This window comes from Aplysia californica, unplaced genomic scaffold (genome assembly GCF_000002075.1).
Source record: "Aplysia californica isolate F4 #8 unplaced genomic scaffold, AplCal3.0 scaffold00001, whole genome shotgun sequence".
NCBI lineage: Eukaryota > Metazoa > Mollusca > Gastropoda > Aplysiida > Aplysiidae > Aplysia > Aplysia californica.
This window is the reverse complement of record NW_004797271.1, coordinates 4,995,588-5,011,452: the sequence shown is the minus strand read 5'-3', so window position 1 is coordinate 5,011,452 and position 15,865 is coordinate 4,995,588. Positions and strand designations below refer to the sequence as shown.

Sequence of the window (15,865 nt, the reverse complement as noted above, 5' to 3'; positions counted from 1 at the left end):
CCTAAAAAAAAACCCCCAAAACAACCAACAACCCGAGTACGTACTTTCCAGGATAAGCATGCGTGCAGACCCTACCAGAGTACAGTATCTAGAGTCAATACGTTATTCAACGACTCTCGTGAAGTTATCCTCTACCTCAAGAGCTGGTTGCACACACTACAAACTTATGATAAAGTGCTGTAGTGGTTAGGCGCTAATAATTGTCAAAGACAGCTACCCATCAATTTTGGTAAAGAAAAGTAGTTGTCTTAGGCAGGTGGGCGTCTTGGATAATGCCATTACAATATTTTACCCCTATCCGTAGGCCTGGGGTCATTTTGTGCCCCCAGGGTTGCATTATTTTTCACAATATTTTATAATACTTCTAGTGCGATGATCTCTTTGAAACTTTCAGTATTTCTCAAAAAATCATTTGACAGACTGCTATGCAAAGCGTACGGATCGGATTAACGAGTAAATTTTATCTTTGGAAAGTGGTGGCACAGAATCCCCCACGTCGTATGGATATGATAGTAAAACACGACGTATGGAGAGGGTTAAGAAACGCAAGGAGGGAGGGGAGAGGGGTGGAGTGGGAAGTGGTCGTCTGTACAGGGGATTATCTTGGACAACTTACTGTTATAATATGTTGGACTTTATATTATGGTTTTGCTGTTTCAGCAATACAGTCTTTAGCTTTTAAGTGCTATTACAAAGTATATGAACAATTCCTGGCACAATTGTTTAAGTGGGTGGTTAGAGGGTGCCACTGGTAGGCTCTACTTCTTTACTTTCCCTCCATTGTTTCTGGCTGTCCTTTTTACTATTTCTCTGCAGTTAATGACCATTATTGTGTCGATGTGCTTCTTTTTACTCAAACAAGCAAATAAACCAAAAAAACTCAATTGTTTAAGCATTTTTTTTCCTTCATTTCAGAGTGAATATGTTGCTGAATGTGACAGTAGGCGATCTTTCCTGTCTGGTTTTACAGGCTCAGCAGGTGTGGTTATTGGTGTTATTTTCTGTTGTTGTTCATTTGTTGTGATTTGTGTGTGTGTGTGTTTGTGTGTATGTGTGTGTGCGTGTATACGTGCATGCATGCAAGTGTGTGAGTGAGTGTGTGTTTGTGTGTATGTGTGTGTGTGTGTGTGTGTGTGTGTGTGTGCATGTATGCGTGCGAGTGTGTGAGTGAGTGTGTGTTTGTGCGTGAGTGTGTGTGTGTGTTTGTGTGTGTGTGCATGTGTGCAAATTTACTTGTATTAGGTACGATAATGGTCAAGAATATAAGAAACAAAGTGGTGGGTCACTGTGGAAGGAGAAGTTCATGCCTTTTCAAGAAACTTTTGCAAAATTGTTTCGGAGAAACTTTTCATTAAACAAATATAACGATAATAGAAAGGGTAGTAGTAGAAAAAACTTAAATAGCAATAGAAATACATGTTGTAATAATAGTATAAGTAATAATCTTAGTCAGTAATTACATTGTATTGGGATTTTAAAATTTTGTTTAATTTTTAGGCGTTGCAATTGTTACCACCAAACTGGCAGCTCTGTGGACAGATGGACGCTACTATCTACAGGCCGGTCAGCAGCTCAGCGGAGACTGGGAACTCATGAAAGATGGTAATGTTGAAATAAATCATAGACAACAGATCTGCCCAGAGATGGCAGATAATGGTCCTAATGGAAAATGGACAATAAATTCAAAGGTCCCCCTCACACATCATAACTTAATAGTGTTTCAAAGGGCGATAAACCTAAACTTGTCAATGGCAGATAGAGCTGTAAATGTACAGGTGTTCCCAACTCAAGGGCCTTGCTTTTTGAACTTCTCTACTATGTGGGGCAACTTTTTTTTTCAAGTTCAAAAGCTCTTGATGATTTCAGTAAAATGCATTCTTTTTCCGCTGTGCATGCATTTTCTAAAGTGCACAAAGAATTTTCTGCATGTATATCCTTTTTTAACTCTTGTTAAAAGAACATGGAGGAACATATGAGGGGCTGAGATGCAAAACCCACTACGTCCATTTTAGCACTTTTGAGAAAATCAGCTTTTTTTAATGCTACAATACGCATGAACATGCATAAAAAGATTTTTTGGTGGCTTTTATAAAATATGTGTTGGGTTTTGTCTGAAAACACTTTGTGCATCTGATAGCCAGTAACAATGTGCATTTATAAGCAAAATATCTCAATTTTTTTCTCCAAAATGTCGCTCAGCGGGTTTTGCATCTCACCCCCTCATATGGAAATACTGTCGAAGTTGTCTAAGATGGCCTAGCACTGTCGCAGAGAAAAGTGGCAATCTTAGACAGATGGACGTCTTACACAATGTTCTTTTAATATAAGATCAACGCAAGGGGGGAACTGGGAAGTGGTCTTTTGTACCGATGATTGTCTTATGTGTGCGGTCGTTAGAGCAGGTTCGACTGTAGAATGATCTGAATGTTTTGTGTGTTACCGTATATCTATTGTTGTTTAAGTGAATATTTTTACTTTAAATCCTGAGACTGTTTATTGCTTCATGTGGTCTCAATTGAGGTTAGTGCGTTTGCCTTAGCCTTATGAACTTATGGTATTTTTTGTCATCTTGATAGTATTTTTAAAAACCCTTTTTTTTATCAAGGGATTGGGGGGGGGGGGGGGGGCATGTGATGATTGTGAAGTTGATGTTCATCTTATTTTAAAGATTAAGGTATACTATAATTGATGCAGCCCAAAGTTGAGACAACTGTAATTTGACTGTAATAGAGAAATCTTGAGAATCTTGTCTTAACATTTTAAAAATTGTTTAGAGAAATGCTGTCTATTTGTGCATGTCTCAAATCAGTAATTAATTAAATCTTTTCCAGGTCTTCCCGACACACCGTCGTACTCAGAGTGGCTGAACAAGGTAGTGTAGTGTTCTTACCTCAGCACCTCTGTCGAGAGGTAAAACTCTTACTTTAAACAAATGAAAAGACTGATTTCATTATTGATGTATTGCGCCTGGAACCCCCTATTGGGGAGTGGGCGTTTTAGAAATCTATAAATCATTATTATTATTATAATTATTATTACAGTTATTTTATGTAGCAATCATCTCTTGGGAGGTGAGCAGGACAAGTCCTGCTGGCTCTAGGAAGAAGGGCTTAAAGGGTTAAATGCCTTTTCAGGTTGTACCTATTCAGTTGTAAAGTGTCTGGAATGGGGATAATTGAATGATTTTTCCGAATTTGTAAATTTGTCAAACGAAATACAATTTTTCTTTGTTTTACAGGTGCTCCCTGTTGGTGGCAGAGTGGGCTGTGATCCGAGCCTTCTGGCATATGGTAACATTACGTTTATTATCATTTTTAGCAATTTTAGCTGAGTATTTTGGGGTTATGTTTATACTTTTAATGCCATCTAAAATGCAGAGTATTTCTTTGAAAGTTGAGGAAAGTAGCAAATCATCGATAAAGAAACAACTGTAGTCAAACCACTATTGTTATTTTGAAGTTCTTTTCTCTTATACCAGACTCAGTGCAGATGCAGACAAACTATCCTTTTCAAATGATAAATACCAACATAATTGTTTTGTTTTTTTAAAGTAGTGCAACATGGAAAGAGCAGTCAGCTTCTATGTTTTGTGACCTTGTGTGTACTTACATGATAGTGCCAATGCAACCTTGGGAAGAGGTACATTGTACTTTTTTTTTTGTTTCTCCCTGATTCTGCTTGTGGGTGGCTGGCGGGTGCTCTGGTGTGGGTTGCTTCTTCTTTCCTATCAAACATCTATCGTCTTTATCTCCCTTCTTTCTTTTTTTTGTTTGTTAGTTACTCTCTTGTAACATGTCTAATCTTTGGCACTTATATGACCTTATTGTGTTGCAAGTGGCGTAAAACACTTATGAAAACTAAACTGATTCTGTTGAGTGTGAGATCTAGCAGGGGAACACAACGAAGAACAAAGAAGAAGAATGCTCAACGTGTCACTGAATATTGACAACAGCTTCCTCTTCTACTCTTACAATATTTTTTATATGTATTGGGGTTTTTTTTCTCATTTAAAAGGTTTCAAAAGGGTTTTAATATATTTTAGTCTATGTGTTTAGTATATATTCAGTTGTAGTAGTGGAGTGTCATTTCTGGCTGAAAAAAAATTCCAGAGGAAAGACATTTTTATCCTTTTTCAAAAGTCATTCAGAGTTCAATTCAGGCTTTAATGATGACTGATTTATCTTTAGACCGCTGGATGAAACTGTATAAGGAACTGAAGTGTGATGGACATGAGCTGGTAGATGTGGATGAGAATCTGGTTGACCTTGTGTGGACCGAGCGACCCGACCCGCCATGCAGTCAGCTGATCATCCTCACTCTAGATGAAGCAGGTGGGAATCCCTTTTGACCTTGTCAGAGCAAGCAAAAATTTTCTGAAAGTAAATATCTTTAATTTTTTTTAGCATTTGTGTCACGACGCAGTGGAATCAGGCTCTCGTCAATTTTTGAGCATGTGGAGATACTGGTATCATTTGATAGCGTATTCATTTCCCTTGCTTTCACGTTAAAAAATACCCATTTATCTGGAATAGAAGCTGAGCTATTTGTGATTGAAGGAGGTAGCGTTGCTTGGTTTCAGTGGTAAAATTAACAAGAAAATGGCCGCCATAGCTTGGTAACTTCGGCCGCCATAGCTTGGTAACTTCAATAGCTTCAGAGTCCTTGAAAATTGAAAAATCACATATTTTGTGCCTTTAATCTACGTTTCTCAGTAAGATTAACATGGAAATGTGTTTTTATGTGGACATATAAAGTGTGGAGTGAAAAAAAAAAATTGTATAAAAAATGCCAAACTGGCAGAAAATTGCCAGCTTTTTCAATTTCCTTATTTTGACGAGAGCCTGATTTCACCATGATGCCTCACATTTTGTGGGTTTGTTCTGAATAAATTGACTATTGGCACATCGTTGCCTCAGTACTATTTTGTTCACAGTGTCCTTAACTATAGAGTGCACTTTCGACAAAATAATTAATGTTTCTTGTATCGTTTGTGTTTTTTTTGGGTTTTTTTTGCTCATGAGATTACATTGGAATTATTTATACAATTTTAATGACAACCGAAATGCCGAGGATTTCTTTGTAAATTGAATATGAAGACTTTACTCATTAATGAAGGAAGCAATAAGTATGTTGATTTTTTTTTCTTTTTTCCGATGTATGATTTTTGTGTTTACATGAGATTTTACTCGTAGTGAAGGATGGGTAAAGGAGAGAGAGGAATGAAATAGATTGTCTAAACATGTCTTATGCAAGGAGGTTAAATGTTTTGTTTGAAATTAATTTCAATTTTCATTCCCTTTGATTCTTCTATTGCTGTGCAGGTTTATCATGGCAGCAGAAAGTGAGCAACATTCAAGAAAGTCTTGTGGAGCTGTCCGTGTCAGCGGTGGTCATCACAGCTCTGGATGAAGTTGCCTGTTGGTTTGCACTTATAATTTGTCTTTTTATAGCATGACAAAGTACCTTGCTGTTTATCTTCTCATATCCTTGTCCCCATGTAAAGTGCACTGTAACTTGCTGAACTTTGATATTTGGATATGCATGTCTTTATGTTCACAAATGAATTTCCTTTTTTTTAGAGAAATGATTGAAAAACTTTCCCCAATAAAGTAAATGACTAATGCGTTAAGAATTGTATATTTTTATAAATTACTTCCACACATCTTTGTCTCAGGAACGTTTTTTTCTTTTATCTAGCCACAAAAGTTATAGTGATCGATTGAGAAATCTGTCGGGCTTCAGACGAAATTATGGAAGATGGTCACCCATCGTGGAGGACAGGTAGTTGTCTTGGACAATGTCATTATAATATAGAAAAAAAACACCTAAGGAAGGTGTGGAAAGTGGCCATTTGCTCAGGTGTTTGTCTTAGACCGATGGCTTTTAGAGCATGTTCGATTAAAATTATTTCTTTCTCCCCAGGGCTGTTCAACATGAGGGGAGCTGACATTGAATTCAACCCAGTCTTCATATCCTATGCCATAGTGACAAGAGACAGTGCAAAGTAATATAGATTTGTGGTCTTGAACTTCTTGGTTTTAGTACCTTTTTATAAAGTAAATAATTATTCGTTGCTGATAATAATTTGAAGATTGGCTATTTCTTGGAGTTATTTTGGGGGAATTTACATTTTTGTCTTTGAATAAGTTTACGAAGCACAAAAATGAACATCTGACTTGTGAGTGACAAGTCTTGTTTAGAGATTCTGTCTCTGAATGAATTTGGATCGCTTTGAAAGATGCAATTATACAACTTAATACATTCCGGTAATGATAACAATACATGTTATTATACCTTATGTAAAGCTTTGAAATATATTCCTGTGTGTGCAACATTCATTTTATGTATAATGTTGCGACAAAACTTCAAGGGAGTTTGGATATTTACTTTCTCTTTACTAGTTGGACGCATAAAAAGAACTAAGGCCAGCACACTCACTCATATGACCTGTAATGCAGTTGCGAGCGCCGTAAAACCTCTGCTAAAACTAAACTAAGTAAACACTCACTCACCTCCAGAGGGAACGAAAAGATTTTTAGTTTCATGAAAAAAAAAGGATAATGATCTGTTATGAATATGACATAAGTGATCCCTGTCATATTAAGAAGACTAGGCTATCCCAAACGGCCAAATAGAAAAAAGAAGCAAGCATGTAGATACTGCATCTAGATGCAAAGAATAAAGTACAAGGTCTTCCATATAACGAATGACATGCGAGGCGTGCTGACAAAATGAGTTACTTCTCGACATCTAAGAGTGGAGATATTGGTCGAAAATTGACACTTGAGTCAGATTTATAGATTTTAAATTGATGCCATTTTGTTAAAGTTTATCATGTCTTTTATTATTCCATACTTAAAAATTTTACAGACTCCACCTATAAAGTTGTTGTATCAATTTCCATATGGCTAAATTCCGAGAAGTAACTCATTTTGTCAGCATGCTTCACATATAAAGGAGTAGAGACTTGACAAGGCATACATCATCATTGATGATAAAGAGAAAAGTTAAGTGGTATTTTTAAGGGTATTACGATAAATGATAGCTGATGATACTCATTGGAGAAATGATAAACTTCATAAAATATCTAATGTCTGATTGCTAAATTTGTAAGCATGCAAATCTAAGTTTTGTAAGCTTGGCCGCCTCATCTAGCCCAACGGCAATGGTTACCAGGTCGTTTCTTTGGATTTTCTCCAAAGTGCCTTTGCCTTTAATGGCAAGAGTTTTTACTACATGAGCCTTGTGATGGCGAAGTGATAAAGAAGTTTGTTTCATCTTATGTCTGCAGCCTTTTTATTGATGATGAGAAGCTAACCAGCAAGGTCCGCCAACATCTGAGTGGAGTGAAGATCCATCCTTACAGCTCTGTGTACAGCTTTTTGTCCACACTAGCTCAGACAGATTCTAGCAAGATCTGGGTGAGAAGTCTACAGCGTTGGATGATGAATACTTTGCTATTTTGCATAATGCGCTTTAAAGAATATATAATTTGCATCTATTAGATCTCTAAATCAGATTTTTTTTCCCCCTTCTTTTTTAAAAGATCACAATGATACTGTTGTTGTCATCCTCATCTAGTTAAAAGCCCTCATTTGATTAATTATAATACGAAAAAAGTAGAGAAGTGGAGCTCCCTGTGGTGCCCTTCCCCAGGTGCCTGCAAGATGACCTTGTGTAAATATTTTGTCTTTTAACATGTCTCTTGATCTCATTCAAAATGTTAACTTTCATATTTTTCTCATTGACCAGGTGAACGAGACCTCCAGTTTTGCTATTTTCAGACAAGTGCCAAAAGTAAGCAACTTTGGTGTTTTGTTTCAAAGTACATTTTTTCTGAGGGTTTTTTTTAAACTATAGATTTTTGTCAGTTTAGATTAGATTATGCTTTGTTGTATCTGTAATTTGTTTTTCTATATTGACAATTGTGTCATAAATGAAAAGATGGAGTAAGTGAATTTTACTTTTTTTTTTTTTCAAATTATCTTCAGTTATGATCTTCGGGGAGGATTTTCATGATATCAGTACCAGTATTCAGTATAATGTATATCCTTTTTTTAGTGCTCCTATTTGTTAAGACACAACGCTTCTTGCGTTTTCCTTTGTAGTTGTTACTTTTGTCTTTTTTGTTTCTGTTCATTGAGAAGTAATCGATCATAGAAGGGTTTTTTTTTAGCTTTTCTATGACTGAGAATATATTACATCATATTCAACAATTATCTATGTCCTATCAAAATCCCCCCCCGGGCATTTGCTTCATCTTTTCAAAGATGTATTTCAACAAATTGTATCCCAATTTGATTTATACCTCTATGATTTTCTTTTTTGTTTGTGGAGAAATATGCTGTGTAAAAAATCTCAAAATGTATTGGTGGATTGTAGCAATTTTTTAATTGACCAAGTTCACAGTTTACTTCTTTAAGATTGTGCCCTTAATGTATTGTTGTTGTTTTTTTTTGTTTTTTGTCTGTATCAGGTCAAACGTCATGTTGAACCATCTCCAGTGGCTGTGAAAAAGGCTGTAAAGAATGCGAATGAAATGAAAGGCATGGAGAGAGCTCAGGTAAGGTCTTTTGGTGGGTGGTTAACGGGTGAAGTGGCGTGGTACGCTCCTCGTTTCCTATCAAATATCTATCGCCCTTATCTCTCCACTTTCTTTTCTTTGTATGGTATGCTCTCGTAACACCTTTAATTTTCAGCACTTTTTATAGCTTGAAGACATACTTGTTGGCTTGTATATACAATTGCAATTTTTTTTTAATTACCTAAAACTGGGCACACCTTGGTGCTTTTCCAGACCATGGTGTTGGACTGTTCGTAACCACTCCCAACTGGACGGAGCGAGACTCTGATCTTCTTTCATCTCTGGAATTTTTCTCCCTTGTGAAGTTGTTTTTTTTTAACCTTGCGTGAATAGTTTTTCCTTACATCACTCTGCTCATCAGCTTATCTGAAATTCTTTTTCTGGGATGACCATTTTTGAGGAGTGATATTGATGTGACTGATTCACTATCAGTCTGTTGCTAGAGATTCATGCTTGATGAGATTTGATATGATATTTGAGTATGATCGTTTTCCTGATGTAAAAATATATGCAATGTAAGGATATTACAAGTAGCTCATTGCCTTCTCTCTGCTCATGACATGAGTCACTTCTTGTTGAAAGTTCTGTTGAGTTCTGCAGAACCCCATGACATGGGAACTGTTTCCATGAAATGCACAAAATACAAGTGACTGCTGTGCAGTTCAACTCTCCCAAGAAAAACAACAAAACGTCCAAGTATTTTTTTATGAAATATAAAAGTATTCAAAAGGAATTTAGGGAATTGGTTAGTCTGTTAGAGATAATCTTAAATTTTGCCGACTGTATTGACACCATCTATAAAAAAAAATATTTGATGAGTTCTTTTGCCTCTGTCATACTTGCGCAAAGTTTATTTTGAAATGCAACAACACATTTCTTGATATTTTCAAAACAAATTTTGTCCTTCAGGTTAAAGATGCAGTTGCTCTGTGTGAGTTCTTCCACTGGCTTGAAAAAGAAGTAAGTCAAGGAACAATCAAACGAAATACAATTTTCAGTTGTTTCACAGATAGTTTCTGATTGTAATTATTGTGAAGTTTTTAAGCTTCCATGAACATAATTTAGTGGGCTTGATGCTTAGGTCCTGGATGTCACACAGCCAAGCAAGGCTGAAGAGGGATTGTGAATTGACAGAGGCGCTTAAATTAATAACTTGCTGCGTATATATAAGAGTTGAATTCATTTCTTCCATGGTAGTGCAAGCCAAAGAACCCAACCATGACATCCAAGATGCCTGTAATTTATATAGCTTTTAGTTTGGGAAAAAAGCCCAACTGAAAATAGATTTATTCAGGATGAAATGAAATGCGTGCTCCGTTTGAGCCACAAGTGACTTGCCTCACATGTTCAGTTTAAAGTTTGAGTGTTGGGGCATTGCCTGTTTTTATGTTTGATTTAATTGGTTCATTCAAATTCAGTATCTCTGAACCCTATACAAGAGACCCCATGCCTCTGTAAGATCTAGTGGCCTCATATTTTTCAAGATACTTTTTCCTTCAAAGTTTTGAAAAGGATAGCACATTTTGGCACATCATTATGTAGGAAAAACAGTTAATTGTAAAGTGCGCACAGCGTACTTTCATAAAGGAATATGCATTGTATAAAAGCTCTGTCATCCTATTTAAAAGAATGTTATCATCATCATCATTATTATTATAATTGTAATATTTAACCATGGCTCTAATTCTTACCTTCAAAGGTTCCCAAAGGAAATGTTACAGAGATGTCAGCAGCTGAGAAAGCAGAAAACCTGAGGAGGTAGGACATGGAGTAATGTGTGGCACTGGTTTACATTTACTTTATTGTTTCAGCATTTATGGCTGTATGTTGTTTTTAATCATTAGTGGTTATGTGATAATGTGTGGTGAAAAAGTAAGCCTGGCAGTTTACAGCTCTTTATATATTTTATAGTGGAATCCCCCCCCCCCCCTTTCCCCCACACACACATACACATACCACACACACTTACACACACCACACACTCTAAGACACACACACAAACACACATACACGCACACTTTTCTTTCTTATTTTCTTAAAAAGAAACATGTGTTTGCAACCATATTTTGATTAACATTCATTACTATAACTGTATTGTTGTTGTGATGGAAAGCTTGTATATTTTTGTTACCTTTAACGACTGACAGTGGGTGGTTGAGGGGTGCTCTGGTGTTGTTTGCTCCTTCTTTCCTATAAAAAATCTATCATCTCCATCTCCCCTCCTTCTTTTTTGTGTTTATTACTCTCTTGTAACATCTCTAATCTTGGGCTCTTATATGACCTTACTGTGTTGCAAGTGCCGTAAAACTCTTACTAAAACTAAAACTAACGACTGACATTCCACATCATGTTGCTTAAACCTTATGGTTTGCCTTCTGTCTATCCCTGAATTGCAGTCAGCAAGAGAATTATGTGTCTCTGAGCTTCGACACAATCTCAAGCATTGGACCACATGGAGCAATCATTCATTACAAGTAAGTAAGATCTGAGCACATTGTCCTCAATTCTTTTGATTGAAACTATAATAATTTAGTGTTACGCTTAAATTATCAACTTCTGAAGTTTATTTTTTTAGAGGGTCTGGCCCTGCCAATGCTTTTTATATTATCATTTTAAAATTTTGTGCCATTTCGTTAGGTCAATACATCTTACTTTTTTTTTTTCTGTTTGTGGAAGAGACATTTAACTCATTCGCTACGTATTATTTTCGGCTTGTGGACGAATTCTTTTCGGGAGGGCGAAATGAGATGATGACTAGTGCGCAGTTCGCAGGTCTTTGGGGCCATAAATTCAAATAAATATCAACATATTATATACCAACATTTTCAGTATGGTTTGTAGAATACACCTGCATTATTTTTTAGCGTATTTTTCAACTTTGTTCCTGTAAAAGGCGATTATGCAACACAATTGTGATTGGATGCGGATAAAATTGGAAAATAAAAAATTTATAATCTCAGGTGAAACTAAAAAAACATGTTTGCACCTAGTCAAATGATACCTCAAAATAACCATAAATGTATATAGAACAGGAAAATATTGAAAAATGTGCAGTTATTTACATACATTCCATAATATTTGTACATTTGGATCATAACATCCGATATTGAAAAAAAATATTCTTAAAAATAATTTTGAAAAAAGGATCACAAACAGAAAAAAATATGCGTAACATATATGGTATTATTCAGAATTGCACTTGGAATAAACCTATACATGTCTTGAGTGGTACTTTTTAAAATTAATTTCACCCAAAAGTAGTGATTTTGGGGAGAAAAAAATATTTTGACTATTTAGATCTAGGCCTAGATCTAGCACTCAAAAATATTGATTTCTCAATTACAATGCACCGGCAATTTGCGTCCAATAGTATAAATATTATAAAGAAGAGTCCTACACTTCTTTAGTGAGCAAAATAATTATACATTTTGTTGTGTAAAAGTACTAAGACTGGTGTCTGGGCTATAATTTGGGCTTCGCGATAAAACAAAGTCGAATAAACTACGAAATCATGTTTCAAAACTGAATCAAAACTTCCGATTTTCGGTGGAAACGCTTGACCCGGAAGTCAACATTACATTATGACCTTTCTTTTAACATGGATAAGTGGATTGGAATAGAAACCAAGCTAAAATTGAACGTCGGTTCTCGAGCCGCCGGGGGCGGCTTAACGTACTGACGGCACTTGAGCCGCGCCGCCCCCCACGGCTCGGCGTAGCGAATGAGTTAATGGAGCTAGCACTGTATGCAGTCTGTAGTTTAGTCTGCTCTTTCACCCTTTGTTGATGAACAGCCAAGAACAAATACGCATGGACTTCATTTGTTGCTTTGAAGAAAAAAGGAAAGGAAATTCAGTGTTGGCATTTGTTCTTTTATTTTTCTGAGTAACTTTCGAGGTTGTACTTACAAAATTTCGATTTTTAAAAAACCCACTTGTGAAGAGTAAAAAATGTGATTTATGAATTTCATATTTATTGCCATGGTATCTTTTTGGCCTTGAAGTATGTATGTACTCTGATAAGATACTGAATCAGACTGGTCTCTTCAAGTCTTCAAGAATCATTTTTCCTTTTTTTAACCACAGCTTTGTATTAAATAAACGTTTTTCTATAGTTCTGTCACAAATGAAATTCTCATCTTGCCTGAAGACATGTAACAACCTGTATACTGTCCCCAGACCCACGCCTGATACTGACACCCCAGTCACCACAGAGGAAGTGTTTCTGGTGGACTCAGGAGCTCAGTACAGGTGGGAAAGATCGTAGATGTTTAAATTTCAAAGCCACATACAGTGGTTAAAGTTGGTTTCATTTTGCTTGTCATTATATTATCAGTCAGTCTACTAATTGATGATTTTGTGTAGTGGTGACCAAGGTGTGAAGGTAAAATTTTAGTTTTCATCAGCACATTTTTGCTAGTGTCATGATGAATCACATTTTTTCTTTTTAGTGTAACTTAAAATACAGAATGATAGCTCAGTCTTTATCTTTATACTACAATCCAAAAAGTAATTTAGTAAAAAGTCAGTTAAAGACAACGGCTTAAATTTACCTTAATATTATAAACTCTCTCATACTGACAAGAACTTAATGAATCATGTGTATATTCATATATTCATTATATTGCAAGTGGTTACAAGCTGTTTAGTTTTTGACTGATATTGCAAGGGTCCTTCACTGATAATTCTCATCTGTGTATAACTACTCCAGGGACGGAACTACAGACACCACAAGAACCGTCCACCTCGGCACCCCTTCCAAACACGAGCAGGTAGGCCTCTGTTGTGTGTGGTGTAAAGTGTGTAGACAAGTGCTTGAAGCCAGGTTTTCTGTTTTAGGTCTCTTCTTATTGTTGAGTGTCTTTCTTGAGGAGCTGGGTAATAAGAGGGGGAAAACATTTCCGTAACCCACTCTCAGCACTTTTCAAGGACCCCCGAGGGACTGTTGAGTTCCTGCGTGCTGTCGGCATCGCTGACCGTTTATGGCGCCTCAGCCCCAGAGGAAAGAGAGAGAGAGAAAAAACTTCGTTTTAATTTAGTGTTTGAATGTACTTCCTGACTTTGCGGATGGTTTCTTATTTTGCGGTAATTTAAAATGTGCTCATACTGAGTGATCAAATTGTTGCAGTTTGTCTTTACAGACAACAGCTTTTGTACTGTTTTGGTTTTTGTCTGAGTATGATTACAATACACCATGTTAATTAATATAATACAGTCTGGCATGCGCACAGTAAAACATGAGCATCGCAAACAGAATTTTAAGCCCCAATTTTTGTCTTACTTGTATATTCTTTGTATTTAAAACATGTACATAGCAAAATCAGTAAGATTTCTGCGTTCTGTCGACTTTGTAATTCGTGTGTTAGACTGTAAATTAACAGTTGCTGAAATTTTTCCTACTGTTATGGATGGTTGCTACTGATGTTTAATGTGGGTGTAATCAAATTAGTCAAATGTGATCATTTCATAGGATTTTGTGAAGCAAACAGCTTTGAGTGTCTATAACCCGCCAAAAATGTTTTAGTCTGAAATTTGTAATTGAAATTGAATATTTTTTGGTCTTATTTGTAGCTAATTATTTTGAGCAACAAGCTTTAAAAGCAGTCTGTTCTAGATTATTTGGAATAAGATGAAGATTTGACTCCAAAGCAAACATGCAAAAGTAAAAACTTGTTTCTTGGGTAATCAATGGAAAAGGATTGATTTACAGAGATGAATATCGCAAATATGGGACTGAGCTCTAAGAAACCCATCAAAAGTCCTAAAAATTTCAGGTGGTTGACCAAATATCTCCTGGAAATAGGCTTTGTGTTTTTATTCTGTAGTTTTTATCCTAGTTGGGTTTTGAGAAAGGCTTCAATGGAAGTATGTGGAAGAAGAACAAAGTAAAGATTTCTTAGCTTTTCCTCTTGGAACCACAGATATTTGTCAGTTTTAATAAAAAATACATTTAAATAGTAAAGCAAATTGCTCCAAACTGATGGAGAATTTTTAGATGATCCAGGAGGAAATTATAGAAGTATTCCTTTGTGCAACATTTTCCCATTCTACCACACAAGTGCCTTTAATGAAATGGTTTTACAATTTCTGGAACCTCTATTGAGATACATCTTAAACCTCGAGTAGGTTGTTTTGTGAGCTTTTAATTCTATGATCTGTTATATGTTTTCAAACAAGTGGAAAACTTTATGCCAGTGCAGATTTTATTAGTCCGGGCCTAAAATTCAAATCCCGCCCCCCCCCCCCCCCCCCCCCCCCCACCCCAAAAATCCATCCTTTTCTTAAGAAGTTATGATGTAATCTAAGTATCAGCATCTGAAATGTTCTCATTTGCTTGGTTTTTCATCTGCAGGAGTGTTTTACCAGAGTCCTCAAAGGCCACATCAACTTGTCGTCAGCCATTTTCCCAAATGGAATCAAAGGTATGGCTTATGAAGTTGGGTGTGCATCTACTTTATAGAATGAAAAGGGAGAAACAATGTGTCTTTGTTTTACATGTCCGTTCTGAGTGTATACTTTTGTATTTAATTCTAAATTTGACCTGTTTGATGACAAAACAAGACAGCCTCCATTTTAGAAGTTTGGCCGAAACTAGTACAGTCGTATCTAGAAAGATAAGGCACATTCCAAGGTAAACTTTTTTCTGCAAAACGCAATTTCACCTCTTTAGAGAACTGCAGAAAGGGACGCTTTTTTTAACAAAAAAGGTAGACTTTTTTTTGACAAACAGCGACGTCTTCTGTCTACCTGTCAAGTGTCTCCTCAAGTATTGTGACTTTGCTTATGATCAATAAAAATTTGCCAACAGTTCTTTCCGTACCTTATTATTGTAATGTGGATATGTCACGTCTGGTAAGGTTTGCTCCTTCTTTCCCATCAAACATCCATCTTTTTTATCTCTCCATTTTTGTGTTTGTTACTCTCTTGTAACACCTCTAATTTTCAGCACTTATATGACTCAATTGTGTTGCAAGTGCAGTAAAAGTAAAACACTTTCTAAAACAAAAACACCCCCCAGAACACCATCGTTATGTGGCTGTTTCTTCTCTGCCTCTCAGGTCAAATGCTGGACACTCTAGCAAGGACATCCTTGTGGTCAGTGGGGTTGGATTACAGGCATGGCACTGGTCATGGAGTCGGAGCTTTTCTGAATGTCCACGAAGGTATTATTGTTCTTCTTGTTTTCTCTCCCGATAGTCTAAGGATAGACAGAAGTAAAAAAGTTTTTTAGAAAGTTACCACCCTCAGCAAAAATTTTGATCCTTTACCCTTTCTTGCTAAAT

General features: G+C 36.2%; 1 protein-coding gene across 3 annotated transcripts in view; it reads left to right on the top strand.

Moving 5' to 3' along the window:
• Positions 1–15,865, top strand: part of LOC101851991 (xaa-Pro aminopeptidase 1) — a 33,053-nt gene that overhangs the window by 12,047 nt on the left and 5,141 nt on the right. For all 3 annotated transcript variants that reach the window (XM_013084166.2, XM_005088890.2, XM_013084241.2), the window contains exons 3-19: positions 916–979; positions 1,498–1,602; positions 2,832–2,872; positions 3,239–3,290; positions 4,188–4,331; positions 5,322–5,417; positions 5,923–6,004; positions 7,292–7,421; positions 7,753–7,797; positions 8,477–8,563; positions 9,494–9,544; positions 10,284–10,342; positions 10,981–11,058; positions 12,762–12,833; positions 13,294–13,354; positions 14,935–15,004; positions 15,641–15,745. In XM_013084166.2, coding sequence (XP_012939620.1) covers positions 916–979; positions 1,498–1,602; positions 2,832–2,872; positions 3,239–3,290; positions 4,188–4,331; positions 5,322–5,417; positions 5,923–6,004; positions 7,292–7,421; positions 7,753–7,797; positions 8,477–8,563; positions 9,494–9,544; positions 10,284–10,342; positions 10,981–11,058; positions 12,762–12,833; positions 13,294–13,354; positions 14,935–15,004; positions 15,641–15,745 — 1,342 coding nt within the window. The remainder of the gene's footprint in view (positions 1–915; positions 980–1,497; positions 1,603–2,831; positions 2,873–3,238; positions 3,291–4,187; positions 4,332–5,321; positions 5,418–5,922; positions 6,005–7,291; positions 7,422–7,752; positions 7,798–8,476; positions 8,564–9,493; positions 9,545–10,283; positions 10,343–10,980; positions 11,059–12,761; positions 12,834–13,293; positions 13,355–14,934; positions 15,005–15,640; positions 15,746–15,865) is intronic.